Source organism: Mobula birostris, chromosome 30 (genome assembly GCF_030028105.1).
Source record: "Mobula birostris isolate sMobBir1 chromosome 30, sMobBir1.hap1, whole genome shotgun sequence".
Classification (NCBI taxonomy): Eukaryota; Metazoa; Chordata; class Chondrichthyes; order Myliobatiformes; family Myliobatidae; genus Mobula; species Mobula birostris.
The window spans coordinates 28,092,674-28,105,305 of record NC_092399.1 but is presented as its reverse complement, the minus strand read 5'-3'; the positions used below and the strand labels follow the sequence as shown (position 1 = coordinate 28,105,305).

The 12,632-nt window shown below is 38.4% G+C and overlaps 1 protein-coding gene across 1 annotated transcript in view; it reads right to left on the bottom strand.

The window, feature by feature from the left end:
* Nucleotides 1-203: 203 nt before the first annotated feature.
* The window catches only part of cdca8 (cell division cycle associated 8), a 28,516-nt gene continuing 16,087 nt past the window's right edge, over nt 204-12,632 (bottom strand). The window contains exons 6-11 of the mRNA XM_072247146.1: nt 5,821-5,903; nt 5,108-5,175; nt 2,605-2,691; nt 2,242-2,359; nt 2,010-2,096; nt 204-327 (exon numbers count right to left, since the gene is read on the bottom strand). Coding sequence (XP_072103247.1) covers nt 292-327; nt 2,010-2,096; nt 2,242-2,359; nt 2,605-2,691; nt 5,108-5,175; nt 5,821-5,903 — 479 coding nt within the window. The 3' untranslated portion in view covers nt 204-291. The remainder of the gene's footprint in view (nt 328-2,009; nt 2,097-2,241; nt 2,360-2,604; nt 2,692-5,107; nt 5,176-5,820; nt 5,904-12,632) is intronic.

Here is a 12,632-nt window from a genome sequence, read left to right as displayed (position 1 = left end):
CTGTACTGTATGACTACAAGGACTGTGCAACACAATAACAACTTCATTTTGAAGGCAAGAAAGGATGCAAGAAAAACAAGAAAATTTGATGCAAGGTTAAGGCAGAATTAAGCACTGCATGAAATTCAGTGACAAGAACAGCTTGCTTGTGTAGTTGTTAATTTGAATCAGCAATGAGCTATTCTCTCCAAGGGTAAAATCCATAATGTTTATTAATAAATGTTTATTCACTACAAACCATATGTCAAATTTCAAACAAGTCACATGAATTATATTTTGTCATCTTTGTTTTCACTTTCTCATCTTCATCACTTCATTGAGTTGATGCTACAAAGAAAAGAAAGTAAATCAATCAGAATGCTGTACTTTGTAACATTTATTGCTCAATTCTCACTGATCTTTCAACTCAACACAGTTGATTCTGGTTAATTATGCCCTTGGAAAGTGCAGAAATTGCCAGGGCCTTAGCAGAGATTACTTAAATCATCCCTGGTGACAGGTGAGGCACCAGAGGACAGCCAAGGTTGTTCCGCTGTTTAAGAAAGGGTCTAAAAATAAACTAGGAAATTATAGGCCAGTGAGCCTGACATTAGTAGTGGGAAAGTTACTGGAAGGTATTCTAAGGGACTGGATACCTAAGTATTTGAATAGACATGGACTGGTTAAAGATGGTCAGTCTGGCTTGTGCATGGTAGGTCATGTCCAACCAATCTTAGTGTTTTGAGGAAGTTAACAGGAAAGCTGATGAAGGCAAGGCAGTGGATATTGTCATTGTCGACTTTGGCAAAGGCGTTTTACAAGGTCCCACATGGGAGGTTGGTCAAGAAGATTCAGCCATTTGCTATCCAGGATGAGGTAGTAAATTTGATTAGACATTGACTTTATGGAAAATACCAGAGTAGTAGTAGATGGCTGCCTCTCTGGCTGGAGGCCCCTGATTAGTGGTATATTGCAAGGATCAGTGCTGGGTCTATTGTTATTTGTCATCTACGTAAACAATGTGGATGTTAGCGTGGGTAACTGAATCAGCAAATTTGCAGATTACATTAAGACTGGAGTGTAGTGGACAGCAAAGGCGGCTATTGTGGCTTGCAACTAGACCAGCGCTGGAAATGGGCTGAAAAAATGGCAGATGGAATTTAATGCAGACAAGTGTGAGGTCTTGCACTTCAGGACCAGCTGGGAATACAGGTCCATAATTCATTGAAAATGGTGTCACAGGTACACAGCGTCATAAAGCTTTTGGCACATTGGCCTCCAAAAATCAAAGTACTGAGTACAGGAGACGGGATGCTATGTCGAAGTTATACAAGACATCGAAGAAGCCTAATTTGGAGTATTGTGTGCAGTTTTGGTCACCTACCTGCAGGAAGAATGTAAACAAGGTTGAAAGTGACTTTTGGATGTTTTTTTTTAAATTACATTCATGGAGATCATAATTTAGACCAAATGAGAGAATGGGTTAGAGTCATTTAATTAATGACTTAATGGCTAATGAATTTATAAATGACAAAGTCAAAATGATGTAATATTTTATTGCTGATCATCTAAATTTGCATCTCAAAAAGTGGCTCACAGTGATGCATTATTCTACACAACTAAACTGGAGATGAACAATTCACAATATGCTTTTCATAGCCAAGAAGAGATAAATATTTTCTAGTGCTAGGAAATTAACATTTTATTTCCAGCTTTTCTCAAGAAACAAGCATTTTTCCTTCAGTTTTTACACAATGTTTAAGCAAGATTACCATATTCTTTTCCTTTACCTATCTCTCACATTCTGCTATAAAAATTGATAACCAAGTTAATATTTGAATGATAAGCTAACTAAAGGCACTTTCAATGTCACTAATATGGAAAATTACACTAGACATGCATAAAGGCTCAAGAACTTGGACAGCTAGCTTGACAGAGGATCACATTAGTAATTAATTGTAACTATATTATAGTTAATCAAGGCATTTGCAAATGCAATCAGTCAATACATTTAAAGATGAGATACTTACTGATAGTTGTTCAAAAGATTTAAGCATGTGGTCATCCAGTTGACTTAAGTCTGTGCTGGTAATTTTACTGGCTATAAATTGTTTGCTCTGCAGTACAGGATACAAAATGAAACTTGTTAGAATCAAGTCAACTTTCTAACTGCCCAAAGAACAAGTAGAAGCTAGTAGGCACTTTAAAACAATGGAGACCAATTGCAGAATTTTATAATGAACCCTTGCCAGTTCAACTCACCTGTCCATCCCCAGTTGGCACACTGATGATCATTTCTGCGGAATCAGCAAGTGGGCTTCCTGTGAAACTAAATACACGCTCCCCTAATTTCCGCACACGAGTTGCTGTCTTTGGCAGTCTAGGTGAATCATAAAGGTGACATCAGCTACTAAATACAAAAATCCTTTAAAAACATAAATCCATATCGCCTCTGAAACCAAGTTTTTTTTTCCATCCCCATATAATCAGAAATGATCAAGATTCCTGTGTGGATTGGTTTACCAGCACCCCAGTTTTATTTTTGATACCAAGAAATGACAATCTCATGGAATAGAGAACAAAACCTCCAGTTTAGTTGCTTCACTCAATATTTGCTAAACTAACCGTGGATTAAACTTAGGTGTTATCAGTGGCGTGGGTCCCCAAATATCAGCAGTATTTGTAGAGCTGAGTCCTTTGGTCCGACTTGTCCTGTTTAATGAAAAGATTATTAGAAGTTAAATTAACTGCAAAAGCTACTGCAGAAAAATAGCAAAGTGTTCCCCAACCATCTCAAATGCCTAATCAATTTTAGCACTTAGGATCTACGAGCAACAAAGGAATTTTGCTACTTTCATATTCTAAGCTAATCTTCAGAGAACAAGCTTTCAGTTACCTCTTCTGTTTAGAGAACAAGAAAAAAAATCTGTGGAATAGAGCAGTTAACGTATAAAAAAATTCTAGTTCAGATGTCAATCTCATGGTTTCTTATCCTTGTACGTCAGAACACAAGATAAAGAAAATATTGTACAGGTAACCATATCAAGCCAAGTACAAATCAGGTTGTGTTGGAGAGAACACTCACACTTGTGAATTGGATCAATTTTAACCCATCATTGTCAAAAAGTTTTGATGTTAAACATACTCTTGCAAAGCTTTCAGTGTTGTACCAGCATATCATTGAATCACTAATAATTATTCTGTTTCAGTATCAATTACAAAGCAGGATATTAAAATTTAAACTCCTTATGCATCACACAAATAACGAAGCAATATTCATTGAGATCACTGTGCTTCAGGTTTTAGAAATGATAATCGGAAAAAGGATACAGTAGGAGGTCACAATGGTGAATCTCAAGGAAAATGTTTAAATTTTAGTCAAGATGTATTTGATTATAAATTCAAGGGAATTATTCGAGATTAAAATCCTTATCCTAAAAAAAAATCAATCTAGCCATCATTAAAAAATGATAAATGGCAACCAATCACAATTGGATTGATTGCCTTAAGGGCCTTTACTTAAAATTCTTGCTGAACAATTAGCAAATACAATTGTGATTAATGCCCAGAAGCATTTTATAACTGCCACTCCTGCTGTAACCAGAACATCACTATTTATTGATCGGTGCCAAGAGAAAGTAAACACCAAAAAAAATGAAGCTGTTCTGATAAATGAAATACTCAACTTGATGAGGCAGCTTTGGTGAGATCTTTAAATCAATTAGATAACTGGTCAGTTTTTGAAAACCACATGTTGAGAGAATAGTACAAAAAAAAAAGTACACAAGTATAGTGGATTTCAGTTAATTGGGATTCATCCCGACCAGCACATTTTGGCCCAATTATGCAGCACCCCAGTTAGCCAATGTATCATCAAAATAGTTAAAAGGTATTTTAAAAAAAGACAAGCATGCTGTCATATTCTTTTGATTGACTAAATGAACAAAATTAGCAGACACCTAACGCAGATAGATGGTTGCCTTCACCGCCTCCCTGCATGAAACAGTGTCAAAGTAATAAAAAGAAATTAAAATTTACTGCTTTTTGAATAGGCATCCAGCAGCCTGGATAATAAAACACAAGCACACACAACTAACACCATTTAAAAACTTTGCTCTAAGCGCGGTGCAGTGTCTCTAACAGCCACACAAGTGCACCCGACCAACACTAGTTAGAAGCAGTTTGGGAACAGTTTCCTGTCCCGATTAAGCAGAACAGTATCCCAAATAAACAAAGGGAACCCTAACTATTTTCTCAATTTGTTATTGTTCTTTAAGAGTTGTCCCAAGTAAGTAGCTGCCACAATTAACCGGAATCCACTGAACTTAGTAAAATACTAAAGTGAGCTTTATAATCAACCTCTTTGGAAGATACACTTCAATAAAATGCAAGAGAGGGAGTTATGGCTGTATAAAAAATCTAATTTATTATGACCATGCCACAAACACGTCAATCCTGGACAATACATTAAAGGAATACAATGCAGATTTGGGAAAACACAAGGTAGAACTAGCACTGGAACATCAAAGCTCAATTACAAAAGATTATGCAATTAGTATTGAAATCAAGGATGGGGGGGCATGGATGGTTAATTGTCCTTAATATTAAGGGGCAAATGATTGGGTGGGCAGGGAATCCATGGAAAGCAACAGGCAGCAGTCCAAAAAAAAACTAGGAAAGATTTCTTTTATACACAAAAGATGTTACAAGTGTTGAATACTCATTTGTGTTCATTAGGTCTATTAGCTGACAGACTGGAATATTCTGCTGTATATTATTGCTTAAAATAAAAAAAATGAAGTAAATACTGGTACTGGCATTAGATCACAGAATAGTGGGTGGGCTCCACAATTAATTGGCTTATTTCTATTTTTAAGTTATTTACTATGGGAAATGCAAAGGGTGCATCAGTTGTAGAACATGCTCAGAGTAGACAAGAACTATATAGGCTGAAAACAATTGAAGACCCACATCCAGAAGTTATTTGAAACATTGCTCAAAGTGGCAAAAATATTCCATCAATCAAAGCTACTGCTTGGTTGTAAATGTGAAAAGTTGAAGTATTTGTCAATTTGCAATCTCAAACTGGTAAGCTCATCAGGAGAGTGGAAGTGGGTAAGTGTGGTACCTTCTAGTCCGACCATTTGCCGTACACGGAGGTCTACTTTTAGCTGAGAAGGTAACGCCGTGCTTAGCCTACAGGAGAATAATTTTAAAATAACAGTTCAGCACATTAGACTTGGGAGAACTTGTATAATCAAAATATTACATACAAGAAAAACAATGAGATCAAACATCCTAAATTTCAGCAGAACCCTAATCCTGAGGACTACCATTGATCAAGTTCCATCAGTGTCCTTGACTATGGAATTTTGAACCCAAGTTGCTTAAGAACAGATTTTAATTTGTTAGACTGCACACCTGACCAATTTGTTAAACTACACTGGAATTGCTTGGGTAGAGAACAACCCTCCTACAGCCTTCTAATTTCATATTACAATCACAGTAAATGCAATTTATGCAGATTTAAATTGTTAGTCAATTTGCAATAGGCAGATTTGTTTACCTACTGATTATGCATATACAACTTAGTTACAAAAGGTGGCTACTCAGTCCCTTTCATCTGCTTTGTCATTTGAGAAAAGAATGAATAACCTGAATGTACAATCAACTCTGCATTCCAATTTACCTCTTCACCCTCTTATCAAGTTTCAATCTACGTCCACCTTCATTCCAAAAGGCTCCATCTGTCACCCACTGAGGATGTGTGCTTCAAAAACTTTCAAGTATTCTTGTTACAATTCCTGTGTATTACAACAGCTCCATTACAAAGATACTCACTTTTCGTAACATTTTGGCTGCTGGAGAAACATTTTCACTCTCGTTTACAACTGTGTCATTGGCATGCTTTGCTTTTTGTTTACCTAGAGGGTAACGGTAAATAAATTAAAACATTTATAGACGTGTATTATAGTCAGAAAAGGTAGAGAAAATGACTACACCTAATCAAATCACTAACCAACATAGTACTAAGAATAATCCTTAATAGATTTTGGCGTTTAAAATCCAAGGTTCATTTAGAAGTCAGGAGCAAAGAACAAAATTTGCTGCTTCACGATAGTTTTATTTAGAAATGATAGAAGAGGGAGCAGAAGCAGGTAGCAGATTTACAGAAAAGAGACCAAGATAGAGACCAAGATTAAGACCAATATGGCACTGCTTTGTGTTCAGCTATTTTATACCCATTGAGATAATATTCCATTCTAATCTATAGATAAAAATTAACCAGTTAGAAAGTACTTAATTCAATACTGCAGTACCAAGTTAAACAGTGAGAAAATACTTATTCACTTAATGCAGAACAAAGCTTTCAGAGCTTTCCAGAATTATATTTTGTATGGCCACTACAGGCACATTAAACTTATGCATATAAAGGTTACTTGAACATCAAAGAAAATAACAATTAAACAGTTGGATTCAATATCTATCCTAATTCGAATAAGACCGTAAGACATAGGAGCAGAATTAGGCCATCTGGCCCACTCTGCTCCACCATTCCTCTCAACCCTGTTCTTCTGCCTTCCCCCAATACCTTTGACTCCTTTACCAAGCAAGAACCCATCAACCTCCGCTTTAAATATAGGCGATAACTTGGCCTCAATCTATGGCAATGAATTCCACATATGTACTACCCTCTGGATGAATAAATTCCTCATCTGTTCTAAAGGGACATTCTTTTATTCTGAGGCTGTGCCCTGTTCCTAGAGTCTCCCACTATTGGAAACATCCTGCACGTCCACTCTATCTCAGCCTTTTAATCTTGGATAGGTTGCAATGAAATCTGCTTTCATTCTTTTAAACTGCAGCTAGTACATTCCCAGAGCCATCAAATGCTCCTCATACATTAACCCCATTCATCCCCAGAATTACTTTCATAAGAGTCTCTGAACCCTTTCCAATGCAGACACATCCTTTGAGATATGGAGCTCAAAATTGCTCATAACACCTCCAATTGTAGTCTAACAATTCCTTTGCATTATACCCTTGCTTTCATATTCTAGTTCTCTCAAAATGAATGCTAACATTGCACTTGCCTTACTACTGACTCAACCTGCAATTTAACCATTAGCCAATTCTGCACTAGGACTCCCAAGTCTCTGTACCTCTGATTTCTGAATTTGCTCCCCATTCAGAAAATAGTCTACACCTTTATTCTTTCTACCAAAGTGCATGATCTTACACTTCCCTACATTGTATTCCATATGCCACTTACTTGCTCATTTGCTGAATCTGTCCAAATTCTTCTGCATACTCACTGCTTTCTCAACACCATCTGCCCCTCCATCTATCATCTGCAAATCCGCTACAAAGCCATCAATTCTGCCATCCAGTTTATTTATATATTAAGTGAAAATTAGCGGACCCAAATGCTGACTTCTGGACAGATGCACAAAAGTAAACACTGCAATAAGCCTTGGTTTTATGCATCAACCAATTTGAATAGCTTTAGATTTCATTTTCTTTATTTGCCCTTGAATTTTCTCTGTATTTGATTACAAGAACCAAGAGATGTATTCCTTGAGAATACAAAGTGAAATCTGAAATGGGAATAGGTTGTTAAAATTTCCACAATGTATACCTGCATGTGCAATGACAACAAGGTAGGGCACCATTCATTCAGTGATACTGAGTTTGTACTTACCCGATTCCATGCTCCAAAAGGGCAGTTTTATTTTGCTGCCAATGAACCAAATCCCTTCTACACTACGCAAACACGAGAAAATCTGCACCCGAAACGTCGACTGTACTTCTTCCTATAGATGCAGCCTGGCCTTCCGCATTCCACTAGCATTTTGTGTGTGTTGCCCTTCTGCACTATTCCAATTTGATGCTCAACTAACTCAAAGCAAGTAGTCAAACTGCAGGACAGAAATAGGTTGTGAAGTAATGTTCTAGAGATTACAGAAATATGGCTAAAGGGTAGGAACTGCAGCTTAATATTCTTAGTTCGGCATGTCCAGATGAGGTAGAGAAGGAAAAGTAGGAAAATTGTTTCAATATCTTGTAGTAGAAGAAATAATATGCCAAGAGCAACAGAATAGCTACTACAGGTTGAACTAATAAAAAGGAGATCTTGTGCTTCTGAGAGTGTATTGTAAATCTCCTGTCAAAGGGAAACAAATGTAAATATGGAAACACTGGAACAATCACTGTGAAGATTTCAACCAGCCTAATAGCAACTAGCATAAAACAACAGAAAATCAGAATCAGCTGTACTATCACTAATGCATGTCAGAAAATTTGCTTTATGGCAGCAGTACAGTGCTATACATAAAATACACTACAAATTCTAAGAAATATACACACATAAATATATAGTCACACACATACATATATAAAGATAAATAAGTAGTGCAAAAAGTGAGGTAGTGTTCAAAGGTTCATTTGTTATCAAAGTACACAACTCTGAAATTCCTCTCCAAATAGCCACAACAACAAGAATGACATGATCATCACCTCCAAATCCCCCCTCCCCGCACAAAAACTGAACAGGCACATTGACTCCCAAATCCCCCCTCCCCGCACAAAAACTGAACAGACACATTGACCCCCAAATCCACCTCGCCCGCACACACAAAAAAGAAACTTTGGACAATAAACAATACAAAATAACTGTAAGACAGAAAAAAAAAAGCCTATAGTCCAAGTCTACATCCAAATCGCAGAAAACCCAGCTAACATTCTCCAGGCACAGTGGCAAGTCTTTCCCTCTCCAGCAGCGAAAGTTCCCAACAGCAATCAAAACGCAGTCTCCCCTCTCCAGCAGCACAGCAATCCCCTAGCAATAAAAAGGCAGGTAGCCAGTGCTCATCTTCTGCATTCGCCTTGATGCTTCAATCTCTCTCACTGCTTTATTTAGCAAAACAGTCAAACATCATCTCATCACACCCTGTGCCTCAGCCTGCTCACCACAAGGTTTCCGCACGCTGCCTCTGTCTCCTGGAATCCACTTGGAGGCTGCAGAACACTGAAACACCCAAGCATATTACAGGCTCCAAGAGTTCCAGAATCATAGTCAAGATGAAAAACAAACACAAGAGACATAAAAGTGAAATGTATGATTTCATGACCTATCCAGAAGATGTCGAAGTTGTACTCGAGTGGAATATTCATGGGTTCATTGTCCATTCGGAAATCTGATGACGGAGCTTAAGAAATGTTTCTAAAATGTTGTGCATCTTCAAGTTGGTGGTGATGGTCATAATGACAAGAGGGCCTGTCCTAGGTGAGTGAGAGTTTAATGATAGATGCCAACTTTTTGAGGTATCGCTTTTGTTTTTAAGATGTCTTTGATGTTCTTTACTCCTTGCAGAGCAGTGGCCCCTCCATACCAGACAGTGATTCAACCAATTAAAATGCACTCCATGGTACAGCTGTAGAAATTTGCTAGTCTTTGACAACTTACCAAATCTTTTCAAACTCCTGCTGTTGGCATGTCCTCTTCATAATTGCAACGATATGGTGGGCCAGGATAGAACACAGATGTTGACACCCAGAAACTTGAAACTACTCACCGTTTCCACTGCTGACTTCTCAATAAGGACTGGTGTCTGTGCCCTCGACTTCCCCTTCCTGAAGCCCACATCAGTTCCCTGGTCTTACTGACACTGAGTACAAAGTTGTTGTTGCGACACCACTCAACTTGTCGATCTATCTCACTCCCGTATGCCCCCTTGTCACCAGCTGGGATTCAGCCAACAACAGATGTGTCATTGGTGAATTTATAGATGGTGTTTGGGCTGTGCCCAGCCACACAGGCCATGAGTATGAAGAGAGTACAGCAACAGCCTAATCACCCATTCTCAAGGAAAGCAGATTGATTGTCAGTAGGGAGGAGATATTATTTCTGCTCTGCCAGTGAGGAAGTCAATGATTCAGTTGCAGAGGAAAGTTCAGAAGCTCAGGTTTTGGAGCTTGTTGATTAGTATTGAGGGTATGATGGTGAATACTGAGGTGTAATCAATAAACAGCAGCCTTTCGCAGGTGTCGGTATTGTCCAGGTGGACCACCAGTGAGACTGCATCCACAGTAGGTCTATTATGGCAGTAAGCAAATTGTGTGTCCATGCTTAGACAGGAGTTAATTCTGGCCATGATCAACGTCTCAAAGCACTTCATCACAGTAATGTGAATGCAACTGGCGACAGTTGTTGAAGCAGTTCCCACGACTTTTCTTGGCCACCAGCGTGATTGATGCCCTTTTAAAGCATATGGGAACCTCTAACTGCAGCAGTGAGATTTAAGTACTGTTTATCCTTAAATTCTCTAGCCAGTTGTTTGGCACAGATTTTCAGTGCCCTACCACCAGGTATACCATTGCAACCTGAAGCCTTGCAAGGGTTCACCCTCTTGAAAGATGTTCTAAGATGGGATCACAGAGTAACCAGGTTCTACAAGGATTTGCACAGGTGTAGTCTTATGTTCCCCATCAAAGCGTGCAGAAAAGCTGTTGAGCTCATCTGGGAGTGAAGTATCACAGCCATTTATGATGTTAGGTTTCGCCTCGCAGGAAATGATACCCTACAAACCTTGCCAGAGCTGACATGTACCCAATTCCATCTTGAACGTCACTCAGAATCGTTTTTTTCACTCTTAAAATAGCCTTCTGTAGGTTGTACCTGGACTTCTAGAAGAGTTCTGGATCACTGATTGTGAATGCCACAGATCTAGCCATCAGTAGATTGCAAATCTCACGGTTCATTCATGGCTTCTAGTTTGGGTATGTCCAGTATGTCCTTGAAGTCACATACTCACCCACATAGGTCTTGATGAAATGGATGACAACTGGGGCATATTCATTAAGATCTGAAGATGAATCCTTGAATATTGTCAAATCCACCTATCAAAGCAGTCCTACAAGTGTTCCTCCATTTCCCTTGACCATACCTTCGTGGTCCTCACCACTAGTACTACAGTCCTCAGTCACTGCCTGCAAGCCAGGAATAAGTACAGTACTGTGCAAAAGTCTTAAGCATATGTAAAAAATGTTTACACAGTGAAGATGCTTTCAAAAATAATGAAAAGTTTATAAAAGGTCAAAAAAATTATAATAAAGAGCAAAAACAGTAAAAAGAAACTAAATCACATCAATATTTGATATAACCACACTTTGCCTTTAAAACTGCATCTTAGGTACCTACTGTCCTTAAGTTTTACAAGAAAATCAGCTGATAGGATCTTCCATCTTGGAGAACTTGGCTGTGACTCCAGGTAATCTCAGACAGCCTCAATGATGCTGAGATCAGGGCTCTGTGGATACTATATCATCTGAAACAAAAAATCTAAAGTGCCTAAAACTTTTGCATTGTATTGTATACCCAGGTGATCAGATTTGCTAAATCGCAGGCATGGGATGGCACGGTAGGGTTCTTGATAGTGGTGCAAGTATGTATCACAGTAGTCAAGTATGTTAGCTCCTCTGATTCTGCAGGCGACATGTTGGTGGTAGTTGGCCAGAGACTTCCTCAAGCTGGCCTGTTTGAAGTCTCCTACAATGATAGGGATGTACTGTCTTGTGAATGGAAACGGTACAACAGGATGCCATTCAGCCTGCAAGTCCATTCAGCTCTATGCCCCGCAAAAGTCCTTCATTTGAAAGAAGGCTGGACAATTATCTGAAAGGAACTCCCTTCAACACTCCAAGTCAGTGCTTTATAATGGTTCATCATAATTTCCTTGCACTTGTACTCCCTGCATTTATTTATAAAGCCCAGGATTCCAAATGTTTTTCTTAAAGCAACTTTTTCATGAACTATGCGCACATATCGTCAGAAGTTTGTCATCAATTTTATCTTATCTCTTCTCATTCTCCATATCAATGTGCAACACTTTGCATTGCGCAGTACGAATTGTCAGCTACCTAACCAGTCATTCTACCTGAATAGTTCTATCTTTAAGCGTATTACTACCCTCCTAAGTCACTCGACCACTAATTTTAATGTCACATATAATTCTGCATTGTACAGCCAAGTCCCAATCATTGAAATATCCTAAGAGAAACAAGAGGTGATTTCAATCATTTCACTATTTGCTATTAACTAACCAGCTTTTTATCAACATTACAGGATGGCCAGATGCACAATCTGAAAATCTATTTTAAGTGATAACAAGGAGGGTAATGTACTACTATGACTTTTGTAGTGTACATTGTCCTTAACCAAGATTAGTCCTGCACCTCAGCCTGATCAGGAAAGTAAAAGCTCATGGGAATTAAGGTAAGTGGCGACTGCAAGCAAAGGTTAATGAAGGTATGCATAGAATGGTGCATGAAGCAAGGAGCCACAAGGTTTGATTATATTAAAAGTGGTTGTATATCTGATAGTGAGAAATTTAATGCAAGTTGCAGGAAGATAGTCAACAGGTGAGAAAAGAGATAAATGGCATTCAATCCAGAAACGTGAGGCAACACATGAGGAAATAAAACAAAGCAAAGGAAGTATTTCAACAAACAGCACTGAGGGACTGAGGTACCTTGGGGTGCACATCCAGACCCCCAAAATTACAAGGGGTATCTAGATACTTTGTCCAAGGCAGTATATGGGATTCTTTCTTTCATTGACCAACATATCATATAAGAGCTGAGATGACATGACA